The following is a 24,092-nucleotide window of genomic DNA, read 5'->3' as shown; positions in this document are numbered from 1 at the left end:
TAACAAAAATAACATGCTGGTTTAGAAAGTTGATTGTATTCCTGTGCACCTTGTTAGTGTGAAAAAAAAAGGCAAATAAGCACAACATAAGTATAGCTGATGGGCATGATTAATTAGGCAAACGGTTAGTCATAAAACAGAGTTTTGGACAAAGGGAAATTTTGATTGAGACACTAAAAGAACAAGTCAAATTTGATAAATGTAAGGGATCCTTTACAAAAAAAGTCCTACAGCACTCTTACAATAAGTGTTTGTGTTTGTAAAAGAACATCTCATTTTTGGCCAGGATATCAGCGAGTCAGTCTGGCAGACAGAAAGGTGCTTACGTGCATTACTGACGTCAAGAGGATGAAGCTTACTCAGCAAAGTCACCTTGCATGGGTTCATGATTTTGCCAGAATTCTCTGATAAACAAATTTACCTAAGACTGTGTTGGATGAACTGCTTTTATTTTTTGTTTTACTTTTTTTGTTGTTGTTGTTTCATAATACTGACCTACATGTGTGCACCAACACCCATATAACATCGAGTTGAAACTGTTAGATACTACATTACTCAAACAAAATTGCTGGAACACATTGAAAACACATCAGATTTTATCAACTTTTCTTCTAAAGATGCTGTCTGCTAGCCGAAATTGAACCTCCCCCACCCTCATTCAAATCTGGCGTTTGGAACTATTTTGGTTTTCATGTGAAGTATGACCCTGAAGGTAAGCCTGTCATGGACAAAAGTAAAACAGTATGTCGGATGTACCACGCAGTGCTCAATTACATGGGTGGGAACTAGTGCGTTAGCGCAGTTTGCTCGTTAATGTGTTGACGCTGTCCAGCCCCACGCAAGGGGCAATCCGCGGTAGCTCGTTAACGGAGATTTGCCGCGTTGTGGCGTTAATGTCATTTTAACGAGATTAACGCTGACAGCACTAGTGGGAACACAACGAACATGACTGCACATTTACGCCGACATCATCCTAGTGCAAAGACAAGTGGAAGCAGACAAAAACAACAAGCACGCATGCTACAAACTTTACCCGAGTCATTTAGACAGCCGTTAGCACAGGATTCTCCTTATGGGGACCTGATATGTTTAATATGCTGCTGAGAATATAGCCCAGAAGAAGCGTATAGTATAGCTTTTATTTTGGAAAGAGCCATTTCTCTGTAATAAACTCTCTTTTCCAAAGATGAGTGATTCCTCGAGCAGATAGATTTTTTTTTTTATTATTATTTTGTTGTTTCAGCAACATTACATTTAAAAACTGTACTTTTGAGTTAAAATATATATTTATAATTTTAATAAATGACAAATTAAAAAGGCATGAACATTTTTTTGTATCAAAAAAATATCAAACCGGACTGTGAATTTTGTGCAGCGTTGCACCCCTACTATACAGGGCTGAAATCAAAGAAATCCTTAAAATCAAATGGAAAAAATGATTAAAATTGATTGGAGCAACTCAAAATGGTAATCAGTAGTTTCTATGGCCCCCACGTGCTTGTATGAATACCTGACATTGTTGGGGCATGCTCCTAATGAGAAGACAGTGTCCTGGGGAATCTCTTCCCAGATGTGGGCCAGGCCATCACTGAGGTCCTGGACAGTCTTGAGTCTCCACAACTTCTCCAGATCCTTTCACATAGTCGCATGTGCTCAGGGTGAACCTGCTTTTAACTAAGAAAAGCACAGGGTGCCAGTGGTGGACCTGCCAATTTTGGTATTCTATGTCAAATGTCAATCGGGCTTAATGGTGCTGGGAAGTGAGCGCAGGGATCCGCTAAATGATGTCAGGCCCTCAGGCCACCCTCAGTCTGTTTCTGATTGTTTGGTCAGAGACATTCACACCAGTGACCTGCTGGAACTCATTTTGTAGCTCTGGTAGTGTTCATCCTTCTTCTACAAAGAAGCAAACACCAGTCCTGCTAATGGGTTCAGGCCCTTCAACAGGGCCTTGACAGGCTCTCTGCCCGTCTCCTGGAATCTCCTCCATGCTCGAGAGACTGTGCTGGGAGACGCAGCAAACCTGGTATCCTGGAAGACTTGAACTACCTGTGTAATGTCTGTAGAATCCAGGTATCACCTCATGCTATTAGAGGCTCTGACCCTGGCTAAATGCAAAACTAGTGAGAAAGATTGTCTCAACGTTGCTTCTCTTCTGCACCTGTTGTTGTTGTTAATTTCATTACCACCCAAGCACCCAACTGCTACTTAACTGACCAGATCAAGAGCCCAGAAGTTTAACTGACTTGATGCTATACTCTTAATTAAAAGTGCTCCTTTGAGTTTTTCCACTAGTGTGTAAACTGCTCAGAATATTACTACATCTTCTAAAATAAAAATTCCTCTAGCAAAGTTGGTTACTGGTGCACAGACAGGCTAGCCATATTTGTGATTACAGATAGCAAATTAAAATCTATATATTTGCCTTATTTTAATGAGCAGTGCAGCATGGACGAACACTGCACCTATAATTAGATGCTATTTAAAAAAAAAAACAGCATATGCGTCTCTGTGCGAAATGCTCCTTAAGGATTCAGTGTCCTTCTCAGCTCATTTCTACCCCTACTGCACCTCATTCTGCAGTGAAGTGTGGCTTGTAGCTATGAGAAACCAGCAGAAATGAGATACAGACACAAGTCTGCATATCAGCACTTCGAACAGCACAATGCCTTTAGAAAACTCTCTCCTCAGCCTCCTTGGGACACTGCTGAAAACTCCACTATGAACTATTCAGCCTGGGAACAGTGAAATAGAAACCTTTCAGCATGTTAGAGCGTATGCACATCCTCAGGAGTTCAGGCCCAGAAAGCTTGTCTTAGCATTGTAAAAACTGACAGCAACCAATTCTCTGAAATGTCATTTCTCAGTTTCACGTTTCTGTGATAATGGAAATAAGAACCAGTAGCTTCCCAGTGGGTGAACCCTCAAATGTGTTCACTGTGAGTGGGTACGTCTGCCAACAGATGTCTGAATACCTGAAACCGACAGCAGTCCTCTGGCTACCCAAAGGGACCAATCATTTTCAGCAGCCTGTCAGCCTATTATGCTGAATATTCCTCCCCGCCTGGTAAAAAAAACAAACTGTATGCACCAGACGCAGGTGTAAATCCTAACACATGCTCTGAGAAATGTGTCTTTGATGCTGTAACTGTAACATAAATAAGGATCAAAAGTTGGATGATTCACTTTTTTTATCCCAGCAGATTACGTAATCTTTTTTATTTTATTTTATAAATGGATAAATGTATTTTATAACCTTGGGAATCCAGCAGCACACCAAGAAAACACTAATCATTAGCTGAAAAAAAAATTATTTAATGTAATTATTATGCAATTAAACAGGTATAAATGTACTTAAAGTACCTGTAAACATTAGTACCCTTATAAAGATTTTCTGGTTAACCACATGACTCTGAGATGACAATTAAGCAGTAATTATTCCTTCAGTTGCAAATGTCTCATCTAATTAATTCTGATTTGTCATCTGTACCACGTGTCAGTGTAGTGCAGGGGTCCTCGGTTACAGTTTGCTCTGAGCACCTTGTAGTCTCCACACCCTCCTGATTTCTTTTTCTGTACTGTCCAGCTCCCTGAATACATTAACATCCTTTGTCTGCTCAAAGTGCTGCAACAATCTCTGGAAAACAGTCACTGGGACGCTGAAGTTCAGATGTGGGTAAGTCACTTTAGTGGCCATGTCTCGCGTGTTGCTGGAAACGATCCCTGCAACACAACAAAGAAACATTTTTTTGTGAATTCAAAGCCACAGCAGTGCTGACTGAACCACTGATATAAGCACAGCTGACTTTTCCCTGCACAGAGACGTTTTCTGTGGTTATCATGTGCCCCCCTCTGTTCAAAAGGTGCACATGGCTTTCTTCCTGCAGGACCTCCTTACCCAGCAGCTCTCCTGAGCATCTCTGCACCACAGCACCCCCGCTGGTTCCCGCTTGTACTGCACATGTGGTCTGGAGCATGACAGGCTGGCAATTCCAGCTAATGGCTTTGGATAGGACGCCGCAGGTCAGGGACGGACCGCAGCTCCGACCCAGCCCACCGTATCCGACGACAACTACAGATTCACCTGAAGTTAGAAAAGGCCATAACGGTTTTTAAGCGTAAAGAAGCAGGAACTCTCTTCTGGAACTGCTTATAATAAAATAACAATAATTCTACTGTTTCTGCTGCACAAGACTGAAATCAAACCTGGAATGAAACTCTGACACATCCGTGAGACCACAGCTTCTGGGACAGCATCTCTGAGCTGCACCAAAGCGAGGTCATAGGGTGAAGATGCTTTAGTGGAAAAAAGGACATCACCCACTGAATCATGGACTCTGAGAAAAGAAAATCGCCAAAAAAGTGAGGATTATTAGTCTTACACATTCTGTGATCACAAAACATACTTCCAAAATGTGGTGAAGTTGCTAAATAAACAGGAAAAGACCATAATCCCATATGGTGTAGATCCATACAGAAAGCTTTGTCTTTGATGCAGCAAGTCCATGTCAGCTTATAGGACTGTCCATACATTCAGAAGTTTATTACTGCCTATAAATTTAGGGCTGAACGATATATCGCATTTGCGATAATATCGCGACATGATCAAGTGCAATTTTCTAACCGCAAAGGCTGCGATTATACTCTGGACATGTCCAAATTCATGGGCTGCATCCTCCTGAGGCCGCATTTGTAGACCGATTACGTCACAGCGACGCGCCGAAGGCTGTCCAAATTACTACCATATCCCAGAATTCATAGCGCGGCCCAGCCAAACTCCAGTTTCCAACAATGGCGGCCGCTACTAAGTTTTAAAATTACTCATACTAATCTTTCTGGGTCACAAAATAAACTTTTAAAATATTTTCAGGCGAGAAAGTAGTTGTGTAAACATCAAATATCTGCTCGGTTTATCAAGATATCCCATATTTGCAAAAGTGCTTCGACGTTTTCAGAGGCGTCTGCTACCCACCAGCTCGACAGCTAGCCGGGAGCTCGAGGGTTACTGATGCGGCCGAGAACGGCACAACTCCCGGCACATCATTTTCAGATCACCGCGGAGTTTCGCTGCTCGGGTTAAACGTAATATATAAGTCACATAGACAACCTAAAAATGTTATTGTTGGGCTTTTTTCAGTGTTTTGTTTGTTCGTGAGTAAATCGGTTTGGCTGAGATTAAAGTTATTAGATTAGATAAAATAAAACTTTATTAATCCCCCGGGTGGGTTCCTCCTTGGTTTTCACACAGCTGACTAAACGTCAAACAGAAAACTTATTAAACAGAAGTATGAGACAGTCGAGAATTTACGCCAGTGTCTGGTTATATTTTAGATAGCAAGAAGCAGACGGCCGAGTTTATTAAACTCCACCGAGACAGCGGTGACGCTAATCAGAACTAGCCTTCTGATTCAGAAGGCTAGACCGTCCAATTTCACGCCTTTAAATTTTAAAGGCGTGTTTGTGTGTGTGTTTATACAATTGCTATTATGTTTGCACTTTATGTGTAATGTTACTGACTGCAGAGATCAGTAAGATGTGTGTATTTTTTATTTATTAGTTTTATTTATTTAATATTATTTTTTAATTGAATGACTGTCTAGTAGTTCACAGATGTCGAAAAACTGAGTGTGGTAAAGCCACTGATTTTGTTTATGTATATTTCTGCAATCTGCACATTGTACTGACTTTCATTTTAATGTTTACACCAGGGTTCCTTGTCAGCACTTTATGCTCAGATGTTTGTAAGCTAAAAATAAACTATTGTGTATGTTCAAATATACTGTTGTGATTGAAGAAGTTAAATAAAAATGTCAGTCATCAATTCATGCATCACCTCATGTCATCATAACAGAGGTCTGTCTTCCAGGAAAGAACAGTTTAAAATTAATGTAATATAGTATTGGCCATACTATATGATGTATTGCTTGTCTTTGTTTAATAATACAGAAGACAAAGACCTTAAAAAATAATCGCATATCGCATCGCAATCGCAATATTGGGGCAAAAAATCGCAATTAGATTATTTTCCATAATCGTTCAGCCCTATATAAATTGCACTCATTTTTTTCCAGGCTGGAATAATAGTACCGAATACATCTTTAATGGCGTTAAAAATCAAGAATTTGATGCACAAGTTTGAATATATTTTTGATTTTCTCTCATCCAAACCAGGTCAATCTGCAGGCAAGTTCCTAGTACTTGTTTATGCTTGTTTTTTTTTCTACCCAAAACTGTGTTAGGTTTGAAAAGAAGACTAAGATTAGCGGATTAACACATTTTAGTGTTTAATAAGGTTTGAATTAATTTCTGCTTCAATTAGGAGGGGGTTTAAGATAGTAAATGTGCCATCACCTGTCCCTATGGTGGAACTTCAAGCGGACTTTAGACTTCCTGTTGACAACATGCCTGCACGACACAACCAGTCGAGAGCCGACAACAACCCCTGAACCCCAGAACTGCCCGCTGTCCACAAAGCAAACAGTGGGGTATTTAACAGCTTTTGACTCGTGAGCAGCGGTGGACATCTGGATGTCCGACTCTCCTGGATGAAGCCAAACATTTCTGAGGGGATCCTGGACACTCAGGCAGCTGATGAGATTCCTGAAGACCAACTGGGCAGAGCAGACCAGAGTGAGGCCAATCCACTCATTGGCCTTCCAGCCAAATGGAGACACAATCAGCCCGATGAGATGCACGCTGCCTGCACCTTTCACCACAAACAACCCTCCACCTTCTGTGCCTGGCAGGCAGCGGGCGTCTGTGAGGATGACAGCGTTATCTTCTCCAGCAAGGTTACTGATGATGCCTCTGCTGAGGGTGCTGATGAAGAGATCCAAGCAGAGGGAGCCAAAAGGTGAGCCGCAGGCAACAACAGGGCAGCCCTTCTGGAGAGGCGCACTGCTCTGCCAGGGGATGGTGCCTGAATCCTGGCTGCTGTCTAGCACCACACCTACCCTGAGTACAGCAAACCAGCTGAGGAAGTGGAAATCTCTGAGCAGCTCCTCATCCTCATCACAATGGAAACGCCACTGGTCGGCCTCCTGGAAAACTGCCTGGAAAGCGTGTTTAAACTCCACGCAGTTCACCAGCATCAGCAGCTCGGCTGCAGCCTCCCTCTGCCCTGCTGCTGTTTTGCTTCTAGTGGGTGTGATTGTTGCTCTCCGTGCGCTCTGCTTGGTGTCAGTTGGAAAGGTGACGCAGATTTGAAGTTTGGCACTGAAGCTGTGAGGTGGCAAGAAGTCGTGGTCCCAGTAGAGGGGGTCTCCGTCGATGATAAAACGTGAAAACGGGAGTCCGGTGCATATGATGATTCCTGTGCGAGGGTGGACAACAACTCCGCTGCAGCTCACCGGTTTCTTTGCCGAAGACGCCTCTGACACCTTGACAACACAGCAGCGCCTCTCCACGTCCTTTAACTCCATGCTCTAGCAAAGCAAATCAACAAATGTTTTAACGGCGTTTAAAACACTCGAAAAAGCAGCTCATTAAAAATGTGTACATGCCAGGAGTGAGAAGGAACCTTCAGATAAGTCACTGTGACCTTAAGTTTAAACTATTTATGGAAAATATTTCCCACAGTGTCTTCTAACTTCTTCGCCCTGTTCGTAACTTCCTGGTTCTGCTTCGTTCCTGCACCTGATTGGTCTGAAAGCAAACACCTTCTAGCCAATGGTAAACAAGGAAACTAGAGGGCGTTCCTATATCCCGATTAGAAGTTTATTTACGTTTTACGATGTTTTATGTGTGGTTTTTATGTATAATATCTTTGCTGTTATCAGCATATAGGCTGAAGTCAACTGCATTTGATATGGAGTTTTATATAAAATAAATAAAAAACTTTTTTGCCCGTTTATGACTCTGTGTTCTACTGTGTAATCAATACAGTCCTTTTTGGGTCACTTAAAATATCCTTTCTATTCTATCACACTTGGAAAAGACATAAAGACATTTTTAATCGGACTGACCTGATTTGTTTTGTTTTTGTTTGTTTTGTGTGTGTGTGTGTGGGGGGGGGGGTCTTTACCTGGAAATCAAAGGTGAAAGGTGAGGCATTTTTCTCCTCAGGTACTTTTGCAGCCCAAAAGTTTTCATTTAGGATCATTGGTGATTCTAAGTTGACCGATGTGAATGTGATGGGTCGTCTGTCTGTGTTAGCCCTTAATGCTCTAGAACTGGATTTAATAAAAGCAGACAGAATGAAGCTTGGTGAGAGCAGCCATCATCACGGGGCAGACGACCATCAGAGTATGAGTGTGAGAGACACTGAGACATGCTAAAATCTAGTTGCAGAAAGGCATTATACAATAAAATAATGTGAATAATACATAAATTTAAGAAATTCTTCCACAATATCATAAGGTTCGGATTTTAGATTTTTAACTGTATTTTTATAGGTTTTACAGCTGTCCCCACTAATAAAGACCTCTTTATTACCAAAGTAATAGAAAAACAATTAACTAACAGAAACCTTGAAGTTCCACCACAGGAACCTTCCATAATTATACAGTATTACGTGTGTAGTTCTTTACACTGACAGAAAGGAGCCTTTCACTGGTCCACCCCACTAAAGCTCAATAAGTTTGACATTCCTGTTCAAGGAGGACTAATAAGTGTTGTGAATGTGAATGGATCAATAGATAGATGGATGTTCCTTTGGTGGATGAACCAAAAATGAATTAAAATATCTTAAACAAGGTTTAAAGAGTTACCAAATATATTTATTTTGCTAAAATATTGCACAACACACCCAACAAGAACATGACATCTTTTTTGTATGAGATATATCAAGCATTAAGAATGCGAAGTAACAGACAGGCCAGTTATTTATTGCAAAATATAAATACACTCTTATAAAATATTTTATAATGTTTTAAGATAATTTTATCCAAAAATACTGTATAAGCTTTTTTTGCTAATCACCACCCAAGTACTCTCATAAATCACTGCGTACTGTTAGCAGCAACCAATCACAAAGTACTCAAGTCTTTTCAGTGCAGTCACCTATCGGTGTGTTTGGCTGGCGTAAATATCTAGTATAGGCAAAAAGTCAGTCAGTGCACTTGTGGTAACAATGTTAGTGGCCGTGTTTGTAAACCTAAATGTAAACCTTAAAATAAACATACTATCACAAGAACTGTCAGCATCCTCCGAGGTAGGCTTGCAAGTTGAGTTTAACAATTACAGCAACACATTTTTGCAGCACTTTCTAGGAAGAAAAAAAAAAGTTGTTTTTGAAAACGATCAATTGAAAGAAAAAAAATAAAACAGAATAAATAATGTGCATACGTGCCAACAAAAATGTTTCATCCTCTATCAAAGAAGAGCTGCTCTAAGCACACAGTGTTAACTACACTGACCTTCACTGTAAGCCAACACCAGCAGCCAAAAATACACCCGGGTCTGAAACAAGTTCACAGCCATGGCATGTCCTACACGGCAGAAACAATTCCCTACAGGCTTTAGGTAAAGGTAGAAGAACCACAGCATGGAGCTTTTCTCCACACTCAGTCTGAATAATACAGGCCAATGATTCATAACTTATCTTTGACTTGCTGCGGTACGACTGAGATAAAATACAGAATTCTTCAAACAGATGAATAATGCTGGGCTTTTAAATACAAAACATATTTTGTACTAGCATATTTAATAAAATCTCTCTACTGCAGGTAGTTTTGTGTGGAACAAATCTGGTTAAGGCTATTATAAAAATGTCAATCAATCGATATACTGGGCAAGCCAGCGAAAACCGTCTCCATATCCCTGTCGCTTCAGCACACTGCACATGAACACCTCCATTGGCCTCAAATTCAGCTCCTTCAGCGGCACTTTGCCCTGAAAAGAAACAAAAATACACATCAAAAAGAACAGCTTTAAATCTACAACTCCATCCAGCAACCTTGCCCATGAACACTGAACAAATACAACGCACATCTTAAACTTTAACCGTGCTTTAAGCTCTATTAGAAAAGGTTTTCCCTGACTCGTCAGCATGGATCAATAAACCGACGCTTAGGTCTTGAACCAGAAATGATGTCTCAGATTTATACAAAAAATTTAACTGCAGTAAAATATCGTTGTGGGGGCAGCGGTTTCCTTAAGTCTTTTCTTCTTAGGGTCGATTTGGGCTTGTTGCACAGACAACTAAAAAGAATGCACATACACTAACCAGCCAATTTGTTAGGTATCCCTGAACTGCTCAGTAATCCAAATATCTATATATTTATAATGTGATCACCACTCAATGCATACACTGAGACTCAGCAGGTCATCACCAGATTTTATATTGTTGGCTGGCTGACTGCTGAGTCCACCCATCTGCGATCTGGCTCCTGAAAAGTAAGTGGGTAGCCACTGTGACCACAGTATACCCAGCTTCTGACGGCAGCTTCCAGCAGGATAACACACCATGTCAAATAGCTCGGTCCTATTTATTGAAGTCTTAAAAGCCTAGTAAGAAGACTGTCTCTAAGTACTGTTGCTATGATTGTTTTAGTCTTTCCAACACAGTAACATGTACAAACAGTAAGAAATTGATATAGGCATTGTGACATCGCCTTTTATTTTCTTTTAAGTGCTGTTTTGAAGCCTTCAGTTAGACATTCTGGCTGCCACATCTTGATTATTATTTTATTTTTTTTAAACTGGATGTAACAAGCAAAAGTTAGATTTGACTGTGAAACACTAAGCTGCTACTAGAGCGTAGCCAGCTTTATCTTGTATTTTATTCTATTCCAAAAGGGACCATACTTTACAAAAGAACATCATGTTCTATTCAGTAAGTTATGAAATGAGAACACAGACTGTAAAGACACCAGGAAAGTATTTAGTGAGGTCAAAGATCAAGTGAGCAGCACTTTCTAATATATGTCTATACAATCTGACTGCTTTTTCCCCACTAGAGGTGTCGCCTCCTGCTGGCCATTAAAAAGAATGCAGATTTGAAGTACTTTGAACAGGTTTCACTTTTCCAGAGGCTACGTTAACCTTTTAAATACAGTTTATGGTTTAGAAAATATCAACACCATATGACTCTAATGCTCTTGCCAGACGTCACATCATCATTTAATCCCACATTTCTTGTACAAACCTTTCCAGTTGTATGCCCCTGAAGACCAAGTACTGCCCTGAGTGCATCCTCACTGATGGCCTCTGGACGGTCTATCTTATTGCCCAGGATTAGAATGGGGATGTTTGCAATGGTTTCATCTGTTAACATGGCCTACACAAAAGAAGTGTCATATCAGACATATCATACAGATCATTCCTATCAGTGGCAGCTATGGGCAGCTGTCTGTGTTGACATCAGTACAAATAACTCACATCCAGTTCAACTTTTGCTTCTGCTAGTCGCATATGGTCAGCACAATCCACCATGTACACGATACCGTTTATGGCTGGGAAGTAGTTCTTCCAGATCCTTCGTGCTGTAAAGACACACATTTTCAGTATTTTTATGCAACACCTCAACAAATACATCAATAATATTTTAAAAAGCTCAAAAATAAGATTGAGAATCACTTTTTTTTTTTTACTCCCACCTTGCGTATGACCTCCAAGGTCAAATGTCGTAAAAGTCATTCCAGCTATTGTCAGCTCCTCGGATGCTGGGGAAGAGAGGTTTGATTTTAGGATAAGCAGTGAAGCAAGACACACATGGCTAATTCCTGATGTGACAAGTAAAAATCTACTTGGGTATAGCGTCGGCATGTGCTGTCCCAGCCTGTCATCCCTGAGCATCTGCAGGAGCGTTGTTTTTCCAGCATTGTCTAGTCCAAGAAAAACCATCTTCCCAGTCTTCTTGTACAACCCTGATAGCAGAAAGAAGTCAAATTGATGGGTTTAAAAGAAGTCTTGGGCAGGAGAACTGGGAGCCAGAATAGAACTGGCTGGTATATGTTTTATAGAAATAGAGCGAATGCCAAAAACAAAGTGAAAATCTGGATATTTGTTAGTATTCAGGCTCGAATTTACTTCAAACTGTCTAGTTACTACCTCCAAGTTACCATTTTGTAAAACAACAATATCGGTGCTTTATATCCTCTCAAGGATATTTGAGGGTGCGTGCGTGGGACCAAACTAGTTTACATAGACTTTAGACTGGACTTGGAGACTTGAGACTTGGTATTTAGCTGCTTCTCTCTGGGTTTCCTGTGGTGGGGGCACAGGAGGACTGGGTCCTTGTTGTTACAGGGTCTTCGTATGATGGTTTCCATTGCCAGCTATATGCAGATACTGGACTCCACTAGGGCTGCCCTTTCTTATCAGGTATGTTAATGATTTTTATGGACTTATTTTTATGGGATATCTAGCCAAGGGGTGTAGGGTTTGGTGGTCTCAGGATCTCATCTGAACATAGAGCCATGACCTCCACCTTACTCTGAAGCGGTTTGCAGATGAGTGTGAAGCAGCTGGGACGACACTCAGCTCGAGACTCGGCAGAAATTGGCTTCCTCCGAAAGGTGTCTCAGAGTAGAGCTGCTACACCGCCATATTGAAAAAGGACATTTGGGGTGGTTCAGAAATTTGACCTGAATGTCTCCCAGGTGCGTCCTAGGTGAGGTGTTCAGGGTATGTTCTATCAGGAAACCCAGGGGCAGACCCAGGTTACGCTAAAGAGATTACATTTCTTGTCTGGCTTCAGGCCACCTTAGAGTCCTTTCTGGAAAAGCAGGCGGAAAAGACAAGAGAGAGGGAGGTCTCTACTTAGCCTACCACACCCACAGTTCAGCCTCAGATAAATGGCAAATATTGGATGATAATGGATGAAAATGTGGAAATTTATTTCAACACCTAATAGTTGCAAGACACTGCTGAAGCCCCTGTAGATCCAATCAAATAGAAAAGACATTTCTGATGGCTTCCTGAAAGACAGAAAGCTGAAGTTAATTATGACACATGAAGGACAGTGATGTACATAAGATACCAGTCATAAAGTCTGTAAATGAAAAAAAAGAACCCTTTTTTTAAACTACTGCAAAAAGCTGTCATCTAGCACTAAAGCGCATTGTTAATCATTATTCTTGACCCTGCGTGGATTACTCTGCTGGTATGTGTAAGCTCCGTGTAATCACACAAGTTTTAAAGCTTGAAAGGAAAGGAGCTAAGCAAGGCAACAAACAGCCTTCAGTGATTTTTCAGACGCTGGTTTGATCTGGGAGCTGTCTCGCTCGCTCACAGTGATCGTCCCCTGACTATTTTTGTGAGGGTTGCGACAACGACACTTGATCTTGGTAGTCTCCCCCTGCCTTCGCTCAATGACACACAAACACCTGTCACTGGGTGAACTTAAAGTGAATAGTGAGGCCTGTGGGCTCTGAGAAATTACCCAATTGTTAATGCCTTTATTATACAATGTTTTCACAGGGTCACTTAAATGTCAGCGTGGCACTTAACTGCTTCATCTGTGGATTTACAGCTGTGGCACTGTAGGCACTGTTCACAAACTTTGGTTTGCCGTTTTAGTGATGAAATGACCAAATCAGCACTCCAAAACAAGTAAACACGGCTAAAAGCAGAAATCACCACTAGCTCACTACTCTTTATAAACGCTCGTTCTAGTGAAATCACTACTACTGTCTAGCTTATCACGTGCAGCTCCGCGGTACCGACGTCAGCTTTAATAAACAACGGTAAATTTAATAAACACGAGCGCGCGGAGGGATCCACAGTGTCCAGTCCTCGAACTTTATGATGTCGGCAAATGGTTTCAACAAGCAGTCTTGAATGGAAAAGTTTAAACCCCAACAAAGCCAACTTAATACATCATTTGCAGCGTTACCTTGGTCAGCAGTGTTAGTGAACTGAACTCGTCCGTTGTTGGGTTTTTTTTCCTTCTCAAAGCCTCCAACTTTGACAGTTAACCGGAAGTACGTCACCGGGATGGCTACCAACACACCAAGGTAAGAAGTGCGCATGCTGGGTTTTTTGTTTGTTAGTTTTTTAATAACAATAAAAAAATATTTTTTTTAAAGTACACTTCAAACGGTCCTGAAAACATTAATTTAAAATGTGTTTTAAGAACTTAGAACTTAATTTGCTTTTTAACACTACTGACTGTAGTTTACTTTTAGTTTGGGGGGGGGATACTGGTCATGCCACTATCTTTCTACATTTTCGGTGTAACTTTCCGACATACATAGTATCAACGTAATTACATTTTAATAATTATTTCTATTTAAAAAAAATTAAATTACCCAGACATACAGTTTTCATACTAGGAACAGAAAAATAAAGGAGACACAATCGCCTCTTAGTATAACTTTGGCTACAAAAACTGGGCCTCGGGATCTAAATTTAATATATAGAACCAGCTTATTATTTTATGTCCTCTGTAATGGACATTTGTTTTTGATCAATATCTTTTTACTTATTTGAGCTACCCTACTAAGTCCCGATGTACTAAATAGAGGGCTTTCCATTAATATCTCATGTGTTTGAGTGGCCTCTTTTAACGCTAAAGAGGAAGGAAAATTACAAAAAAGTTCAATGGGAAGATTCATTTTTCCTCGGTTCTCAGAGAATATAGTAGTTAAAGCAAAAAGTGAAGGCGATGAGGGCTGTGATCACTAGGTGGCAGCATTACAACCATGAGAGTTTAGTCTGTTCTGAACTAGTTCTCAAACTTTTTCTTGCCAAATAACACTTTTTAAAATCACTAATATTTTTTTTAAATGAAAGAAATTAAAGTAATCAAAATAAGTCCAGTTCCAAAGTATCAGCAAACGTCATTTCCCTTAAAACTAATATATTGATTCAACTTAGTTTTGTTTTTTGTTTTTTTTTTAAAACTCACTGGGTATTTTGTTCGGTACATGTACAGGGGCTTGCAAAAGTATTCGGCCCAATTGGACTTTTCCACATTTTGTCACATTACAGCCACAAATATGAATCAATTGTATTGGAATTCCACGTGGAAGACCAATACAAAGTGGTGTACACGTGAGAAGTGGAACCAAAATTATACGTGATTCCAAACATTTTTCACAAATAAATAACTGAAAAGTATGGTGTGCGTAATTATTCAGCCCCCTGAGTAAATACTTTGTACAACCACCTTTTGCTGCAATTACAACTGCCAGTCTTTTAGGGTATGTCTCTACCAGCTTTGCACATCCAGTGTTAAATTAACACTAGAGAGTGTCTATATGGGTCCACTCCTCTGAGTGTTAAATACAACACTGTTGGGTGTTAAATTAACACTTTTGACAGTGTTATATGTTTAAAAGTAACCTAGTCAGTTTTGAAGATTAACAAAGACTAACACTGAGCAGTGCTGATTTTCTAACACTGGAATATTTCTAACATTTTGAGTTATTTTCCAGTGTTAGAAAATCAGCACTGCTCAGTGTTAGTCTTTGTTAATCTTCAAAACTGACTAGGTTACTTTTAAACATATAACACTGTCAAAAGTGTTAATTTAACACTCAACAGTGTTGTATTTAACACTCAGAGGAGTGGACCCATATAGACACTCTCTAGTGTTAATTTAACACTGGAGATTTTGCTGTGTAGAGACTGAAATTCTTGCCCATTCTTCTTTGCAAAACAGCTCCAGCTCAGTTAGATTAGATGGACAGTGCTTGTGAACAGCAGTTTTCAGACCTTGCCACAGATTCTCGATTGGATTTAGATCTGGACTTTGACTGGGCCAGTCTAACACATGGATGTGTTTTGTTTTAAACCGTTCCATTGTTGCTCTGGCTTTGTGTTTAGGGTCATTGTCCTGCTGGAAGGTGAACCTCCGCCCCAGTCTCAAGTCTTTTGCAGACTCCAAGAGGTTTTCTTCCAAGATTGCCCTGTATTTGGCTACATCCATCTTCCCATCAACTCTGACCAGCTTCCTTGTCCCTGCTGAAGAGAAGCACCCCCAGAGCATGATGCTGCCACCACCATATTTGACAGTGGGGATAGTGTTTTTCAATGTAATGTGCAGTGTTAGTTTTCCGCCACACATAGCGTTTTGCATTTTGGTCTCATCTGACCAGAGCAGCTTCTTCCACATTTGCTGTGTCCCCCACATGACTTGTGGCAAACTGCAAACGGCACTTCTTATGGTTTTCTGTTAACAATGGCTTTCTTCTTGCTTCTTCTTTCTTCCCCCACCTGAGCTGTAGATCTCTGCAGCTCGTCCAGAGTCACCATGGGCCTCTTGGCTGCATTTCTGATCAGCGCTCTCCTTGTTTGGCCTGTGAGTTTAGGTGGACGGCCTTGTCTTGGTAGGTTTACAGTTGTGCCATACTCCTTCCATTTCTGACTGATCGCTTGAACAGTGCTCCGTGGGATGTTTAAGGCTCAGGAAATCTTTTTGTAGCCTAAGCCTGCTTTAAATTTCTCAATAACTTTATCTCTGACCTGTCTGGTGTGTTCTTTGGACTTCATGGTGTTGCTGCTCCCAGTATTCTCTTAGACAACCTGAGGCCGTCACAGAGCAGCTGTATTTGTACTAACATTAGATTACACATAGGTGCACTCTACTTAGTCATTAGCACTCATCAGACAATGTCTATGGGCAACTGACTGCACTGAGACCAAAGGGGGCTGAATAATTACGCACACTCCACTTTGCAGTTATTTATTTGTAAAAAATGTTTTGAATCATGTATGATTTTTGTTCCACTTCTCACGTGCACAGCACTTTGTATTGGTCTTTCACGTGGAATTCCAACAAAATTGATTCATGTTTGCGGCTGCAATGTGACAAAATGTGGAAAGTTCAAGGGGGCCGAAGACTTTTGTTTGGGCTTTTACTTTGCTTTCTGCCTCAATTTCTGCTGCAACATTTGGATTTTAGGGTTACAATTTGGCATAAATATGAAAGCATGGATCTGTTCTCCCTGGTGTCAAAGCATCAGGCTTTTGGCTGTGATGTGTAAAAAAAAAAAAAAAAAAAAAAAAAAAAGGGTGCAGCTATTTCATGCCAATTGAGCATCATTTAAACACCACAGCCTACCTGAATATTGTAGCTGACCACATCCATCCTTTAATGACCACGGTGTACCCTGTTGGAAGCTGCCATCTTCTGATGCTTCCAACGGGATAACCCACCACATCACGAAGTTCAAATAATCTTAAACACGAAAATGAGTTAACGAGTTAACTCCACCATCAACCGATTTCAATCCAATAGAGCACCTATGTGATGTGGTGGCATGCCCAGTTATTGCATATAAACATAAATAACAATAAAGCCCATGTTCTAAACCAGTCGTTCTCAATCTTTTCTGTTACATCGCTTCAGAAGCCAGATCCCAATTTTTTTTTTTTTTAAAAAAGAAAAAAGAAAAAGAAAAGCAGTACTCTTAAAAAAATAAATAAATGAAAATTTTAAAAAACTGATTGTGTCAGCTCCATCTTTCCATGATCATCAGGTGACTATAACACCCTACAGTTTGAGAACCACTGGTCTAAACTAAATACTAATGACTCCACTCAAACTCACACGTTCACGTTCAGAAGCTTTATTAAAGCAGTTCGGTCTCAGACAGGACACGCGCATCTACTAGGCACAGTGCCTGCACTTTGTTCATTACAGCACATCTGCAAAGAGATTACTTTTTTTTTTAAATAAGCGAAAAATCATTGGTCATGACATAAGTGCTCTCTTTCTCTACAGTATCATTACTATTAATCAATAGTATCGCTATTCTTCTCCATCTACAAGGAGATGGGTAAACCCAGACCCCACCACCCATCATCCCATTGGTTCCTAATCCAAGTAGGTCTTCAAATATTCCTGTGAGAGATTAACTTTCCTCCTGGTCCACTTGAAGAAGGTCCTCTTTTACTTCCTCTCATAGTAGAACCATTTATCAACTGCGAATGAAAACAACCGTGTAAATCTCACATCTGAACACTCAACCTCAGAATCATAACAATTATATGAAATGTTACCTGACGAGGGGACAGGGTCTTCTTTTCCACACGGGCATGTCTTTAGAAAGAAAAAAAAAATAGAAAGAAAGAAAGAAAGAAACATCCATCAAAGAGACCCAAATTTGAAATTTCTGATGTTATATTGCAAAATCTGGCAGGGATAGAAGTCTTACCTCACCAACAGCAGCAGTAGCCTCATCTGCAGAGCAGCAGAAAGGGCTGTCGCCAGCTGAGACACATGTGTTTTTGCTGTTTTGTTTGATAATATAGAGATTTATAGTAAGTATGACTACTTATATTCAAGAAATTATTGGCTGCAAGTTTGCATTTCTTCTAAAAGCAGCTGATAAAAGTCAGAGTTTACCAGTTCAGTTCACCAGCGCTAGCCTTTTGGGAAATGAGGGCTTTCCAAAAGTTGTGAGTGCTCTTGATTACTTCAATGGCAAAGTCCTGAAACATAAAACAGCAACTACATATGAGTGTAGGACTTTTAATAGTAATTATAAAGTAATCAAAGCTTTTATAACTGAACATGCAGGAACTAATTTGACAGTTCCTTGAACTGTTTTATAACTGAATGCTGAGTTTGACAAAGAAGGAAATGCTGACAAAGTGTTTAAAAAATGACTGGTTGGCTAAATGAGATGTTAGGTGGAGACCTTGTCTTTGAACTCCTCATTGAAAGCAAACTGGTTTTCTGGTTTCCCATCTGGTACTTTGTACCTCCTGAACCATTCGACTGTGGCCTCCAGGTAGCCAGGTTTCAGGCGCCGGACATCACCGATGTCTAATGATGGACAACATCGTCGTCATAAGTTCATGACGCTAATGCAGAAAAACGAAAACTGAGAAATCTGAGGCACTTACTGTTAAACTCGCTGGCCTCGGGGTCATCAACATTGATTGCAATCACTTTCCAATCTGTTTCACCCTCGTCGATCATGGCCAGGATGCCAAGGACTTTCACTTTGATTACTTCACCACGGGAGCACACCTACACAGGACATTCCAGCTCGTGGTTAATTTTCAGTAACAAAGAAGAAATCACATAATTGGCAGTATTATTCATTTATGAAATGAAACACAATCACAAAATCATCAGCGTGCACTGCACCTTACTGCCGATCTCACAGACATCTATGGGATCATTGTCACCGCAGCAGCCAGTGTCTCCATCTTTATGTGCCGGATCTTCCCACGTCTAAGACATGAAAGCAGGAAGTTAAATCACTCACTGTTCAAGCAATCTACTAATGTGGATACTTCAGCTCTTTTGAACAAAATACTGACCTGAGGAATGGCTCCGTAGTTCCATATGTAGCCTTTATGTGGGAAAACATTGGCAACATAGCGCAGCTTGCCCTTCTTAACGTCCTGCTTTATTGGATTCAAGAGGTCTTTTGTAGCAATCTGAAAGAAATTTTTTAATGCAGTTAATATTAAGTTCATTCCTGGTAAATGGCATGCACTTGTAACTTAATGTTACATGCACAGCTAGAAACAATAATTCTTCATACAACTATCAAAATTGGGAAACAATGCATTAGCCACAGTAAATACACTGTGGAATAAGCTCAAACCAAATCTTCCAAGATCTGATGCAGAATTCAGAGAGTTCATCACAGTGCAAAAAGTAACTAATGATGACAACACTCAGCATTTAAGATTAAATTTTCCCTAAGACAAGATTCTGGTAAAGATGTTTGCAACCAGAGTTCCTGTGGTGAAAATCTGGAGTAATGAGGGCGACTTTCAAGAGGCTTAGGAGATTCTTCTGCAGGGAACAGAAGAAAGCAGCTGGCAAATAAAGATGTAGGGGAAATATTCTGTAAATGCTGAATGACAGCAAGTTAATGAAATGCTACAGATTAACTGGTGCACAGATAATGTCCGCGGTGGAGCTCATTAGAGATGCGCTCACATCTCTAGCCCAAGGGAAAAACGTTTTAACGGCAGAAATTACAGCGATCGTAACACTCAAACATTTGGCAAGTGGAAAAATATAACAGTGCAGCAACAATGACTTCACACTGTCACAGTGGAGTGAGCACACAAACATTTACAGCACTGTCACAGACTACATCACAGATACTGTTGCAGTCTCATATTATGAAGCAGCTCATTGAGTTCCTGTTTCTCTTTATTCTTTATCTTTTCTTCATCTTCAAGTTGCTTCCGTACGTTTTTCGGCGCTTAACTACTCCCGCAGTTTGTGCCATTTTCACCGTTCAAATCTTAAAGAATTCTGCTCTTTCCAGCTATGACTTTTGGTGCTCATAACTTCTATACTTTTTGAGATATTGAATTTTTTTTTTGCCCATTTCTGCCATATTATCAGTGGCCTCACTGATTTTCCTTGCCGGGTTGACCTGTGTTTTAGCTCAGTGAGATGAGCATCCGTTCTCAGACTGGGAGGCCCGGGTTCAAATCCCGCTTATGGCAACATTTCTTTCAGTTACCAATTCAACTTATTTAACTCTTTTCAACACAAATTTCAGCTTTTTCAGCTGTTTTCAGCAAAAACCTCTTTTCAGCAGAACTTCTGCTGATTCATCTCTTTTCAGCGCATCTTTTTGCTTCTTTACCTCTTTTCAGCAGAAATTCTACTGATTCACCTCTTTTCTGCAAAATTTTTAGCCTTTTCACCTCTTATCAGCACAATTCTCAGCAGCTTCTGCTCATTTCAGCAGAATTGTCAGTCTCTCCACCTCTTCTTTGTGAGAATGAGTTTGGCTCAGTGAGATGAGTAGCTGCCTTGAGACCAGAAGGGCCAGGTTCGAATCCTGCTCAGGGCAATGTTGTTTTTTTTCTTCAACTTTTTCAGCTTTTTTCAGCAGACATCTCCAGCATTAAGGCATCCACATAGCATTTTCGCAGGAAATGCAAATTTTTCTAGTTACTGTATTGAAATGACTAGCACAGGAAATTAACAAGTAAACTACAAGTGATGCAGTGAAAAAACCTCTTTCCTGATTTCTTTTCTCCTTTTGCATATTTGTCACATCTCCATTTTTCAGATCATCAAATAAATGTGATTATTAGACAATGATAAGCTGAGTAATTACAAAATGCAGTTTTTGAATGATTTCATCTATTAAGGGAACAAAGCTATCCAAACCTACATGGCCCTGTGAGAAAAAGTAATCACCACCTAAACCTCATAACTGATAGTGCCACCATTGGTAACAAGAACTGCAATCAAATGATTGTGATAACTGGTAATGAGCCCTAAATATCGCTATGGAGCAATCTTCAGTCTCGAGACTTGAGTGACAAAACATTTCTCCCACTGTCCTTGTCAAGGGAGAACTGAAGTTGCCCCTTCTCACAAAGAACAGGAGTCTACTAATGGAAAAATTATATCGGCTGGACTATTACCTGCACTATTCTCCTATTGGTTCCAACAGGTATTGCACAGACTTAGTACTAGATTAAAAAGCACGTAATATCTTATCTGCATTCTCACACACACCGATGTCAGGGCTGCACTCAGTAAGTGAAAACACCTCAAAAGTATATATATTTTTGTTTGTTTTCCTTCTTGCGTCAATCAACTGCACCTTCAGAAAGAATGCATTTTGCACAGCACCAGTCTTACCTCCATTTTTGCATTTGTCCATCTTGGCACTTCAACAACCATGTGAAAGATGTTCTGAAAAACAGAGAGAAAGAAATCTATTGAACTGTCTTTAAGTTATTTTAAGTTTGTTTTTTTTCATTCATACTTAAGCGAGACAATTCTAAACTTTTTATCATCCATTCAAGCTCATGCTCAGGTATTGCTTCAATTAACTGCTGCTGGCAGATAAGATAAATAATCTACAGTAATCACAAAAGGTATTGACACAGCACTGAGAACATGGAGTAAAGGCCACTGCCTTGCAAATCGATTATTGGCTCACTACTACAGAAAAAAAAAAAGCAGCTGAACATCACTGCCTGTGCTGCAGGGGAAATTTATCTTGAGGGCTGATCTTATAAATGCACGCATATTTACATACGCAACAGGGTAAAGGTGGCTTACCTGGCCTTCGTCAGCATACATAGGTATGTCATGAAATGGTGAGATGTACTTCCCTTCAGCATTTTCTGCAACAAAGATTAAACATTGTATGAATACGGCAGGCAAATACAAACTGCTCAATGACAGCATTCAGCTGAATGAAGTCATTCATATCGTGCTCGGAGGCCCCTGCTTGCAAAGGCTGGACTCTGCCGTGCATACTTAACCGGAGCTTATTTTGTCCTTACTTCTTTACTGCAGCTGGTATGAACGTGCTTTAATGAAAAACCTGCAGTAATCTAGCCATAAAAACTGTAAACTGTGAGACAACAACAACACTAGATTATGATGTGATGACAGTCAAAGCCCTTGCTGAAATTACTAAATACACTTTGACCCACAATAAATAAGAGCGGGGGTTGTAATAAATCAATGAGGGCGTAGTCCCACCATCTCCAAGGATTTATGATGCCTGCAGGTAATTTAGCATCGTGCGAAAGTTAGCCAAAAGCAACTTCCTTCTCCCATGTACAAACAGGTAGGTCGCCGATCAGGTATAGCCACTTCATGCCAGATCCATCATTATTTCACAGGGCAAAACCTAAAGGACCGGTTAGGCCAGGTTATTGGACTCGAGAGGAGATTTACTATCGGTTTTAAAACATTCTATTAATTCCTTCTGCAAGGATATATGTAAATACACACACTTCACTGATATGACTGAAGGGAACATGCAAAACAAATGAATAAGTGACACGTGGGAGGTTGCGACTAGCCGGTGGCATTTGAAGAAAGTCCTAAAAGTAGAGAATAAAGACGAAACGTTATTACTTGTGCTTATTTCCTACTTACTGAAAAACAAGCGGTAGCTCAGGGAGTTCGGGTTTCCCCTCTCTTCTACCGAGAAGCTCATGTTTTCGTTTGGCTTTCTGTTTCACGCTGGATTTGAGTGAAGGATGGCGTCGGAAGAGTCTGCTCAGAGCTCTCGCGCTGCGTTGTCAGTCACCGAGGGCACCGCGCATGCGTACTTAGCCAATGATGCCTTTATAGGCGATTGGAAATATTAGCTTCAACAGAAAAAATAATTCTCCCATTGAACTTCATTACTAGTAATAACCACCAAGCTAGAACTTTATTTGTGAACATCAGTGCTAACAATATTATCCATTATCCACGATACATGTTTACTATAGGTTGAGAGTTTATACAAAAACTAAGAGGAAAAAACATATATAAGACAATATGATTCACAAATTGACATAATATATCCAAATTGTGCAAAAAATAAAGATAAGAAAATGGGGTTCATCTCAAATTCATTTAAAATATTTAAACAGTCCTGCTAACTTAAGGGTTTTCTTCTCATTTGCAAGCTTTAGTTACTTACTTCATTTGATCAGCTCACCACTGACGCTACACCTTCTGCACTGCTTTGAGCTCCAGGAGGTTAACACAGCAGACCCATTATGACCAGATACAGCTGCCAGCTGCCCTCCATCCAACAAGTGATGCACCCAGAAACACTGCTTTTACTAGCTTTTATTCTCTATTTCTATTCTCGCAGAAACTTTAAGGTATATCTGTGTTTTGTAAAGGTTGATTTAAAATCCCTCTTCCGACTACACTTCAATTCTGAGGCAAGCGGAGTAGATGATCCCAAAGTGATCATCTATGAGAAAGCTTCCAATGGCTCGTTTTGGAGATCATCTCCCTCGCACCCCCCTCTATCACACCAACCCTCTGCATGTCCTCCTTCCCTACATCCATGAATCTTTTCTGAGGACAAGATTCATGGATGTCCTCTTTTCCTCTTGCCTGCCAGCTCCATCATAAACATCCTATTGTCCAATATATTTTTTTTCTCAGTGCTAACATCTCCAAACCATACATCATAGCACGTCTCACTACCATCTTGTAAACCTTCCCTTTCACGTTTGCTGCCATCCTTCTCATAGTTGTCTCTTCAGAAACCTTAAAAATAGAAATTAACATGGATGTGTACATATTTTATAGCAACACCAAACTCAGTTTTAAGAATTATTATAATTATTTAATAAATTTTAATTATAACCGCCTCCTATTCTGCTATTAAACCCTTTTTTCATAAAATAAAAGATAATGTTTTCACTTTTAGCAAGGAAAGGGGAAACTATACATGCATGTACAGCCATGTCCCCCCATTTGTTTTGTTTTTTTATGTTGCATGACAGAAACACCT

At 40.2% G+C, this 24,092-nt stretch overlaps 3 protein-coding genes across 5 annotated transcripts; all 3 read right to left on the bottom strand.

Annotated features, from left to right (window-relative positions):
• Positions 1-1,337: 1,337 nt before the first annotated feature.
• Positions 1,338-7,623, bottom strand: tysnd1 (trypsin like peroxisomal matrix peptidase 1). Of its 3 annotated transcripts, none has more exons than XM_085428044.1 (5): positions 7,520-7,617; positions 6,352-7,424; positions 4,207-4,337; positions 3,899-4,084; positions 1,338-3,723 (listed from the first exon to the last, which is right to left on the bottom strand). In XM_085428044.1, the coding sequence occupies exons 2-5, from the start codon at positions 7,419-7,421 to the stop codon at positions 3,521-3,523; spliced, it is 1,590 nt and encodes a 529-aa protein (XP_085284170.1). In that variant the 5' UTR covers positions 7,422-7,424; positions 7,520-7,617; the 3' UTR covers positions 1,338-3,520. The 3 variants fall into 3 exon arrangements, with proteins under 3 accessions (XP_085284170.1, XP_085284169.1, XP_085284168.1); XM_085428043.1 differs by having other exon boundaries at positions 7,503-7,616; XM_085428042.1 differs by having other exon boundaries at positions 1,339-3,723; positions 6,352-7,623.
• Positions 7,624-8,709: 1,086 nt separating this feature from the next.
• On the bottom strand, positions 8,710-13,860 carry sar1ab (secretion associated, Ras related GTPase 1Ab). The gene is made up of 7 exons (XM_085428014.1): positions 13,778-13,860; positions 12,790-12,860; positions 11,688-11,807; positions 11,538-11,603; positions 11,320-11,423; positions 11,087-11,218; positions 8,710-9,831 (listed from the first exon to the last, which is right to left on the bottom strand). The coding sequence occupies exons 2-7, from the start codon at positions 12,845-12,847 to the stop codon at positions 9,715-9,717; spliced, it is 597 nt and encodes a 198-aa protein (XP_085284140.1). The 5' UTR covers positions 12,848-12,860; positions 13,778-13,860; the 3' UTR covers positions 8,710-9,714.
• Positions 13,861-17,271: 3,411 nt separating this feature from the next.
• Positions 17,272-22,885, bottom strand: ppa1b (inorganic pyrophosphatase 1b). Its single transcript, XM_085428012.1, has 11 exons — positions 22,727-22,885; positions 21,896-21,960; positions 21,470-21,523; positions 19,162-19,281; positions 18,986-19,072; positions 18,739-18,865; positions 18,531-18,658; positions 18,236-18,321; positions 18,045-18,120; positions 17,890-17,929; positions 17,272-17,811 (listed from the first exon to the last, which is right to left on the bottom strand). Exons 1-11 carry the CDS (start codon positions 22,785-22,787, stop codon positions 17,780-17,782), a joined length of 876 nt encoding a protein of 291 aa, XP_085284138.1. The 5' UTR covers positions 22,788-22,885; the 3' UTR covers positions 17,272-17,779.
• Positions 22,886-24,092: the final 1,207 nt, after the last annotated feature.

This window comes from Rhamphochromis longiceps, linkage group LG13 (assembly GCF_057381845.1).
Source record: "Rhamphochromis longiceps isolate RC_006_pf linkage group LG13, R_longiceps_female_GT1.1, whole genome shotgun sequence".
NCBI lineage: Eukaryota > Metazoa > Chordata > Actinopteri > Cichliformes > Cichlidae > Rhamphochromis > Rhamphochromis longiceps.
Note: the sequence above shows the minus strand (reverse complement) of the source record. Positions and strands in the feature narration are given on the sequence as shown.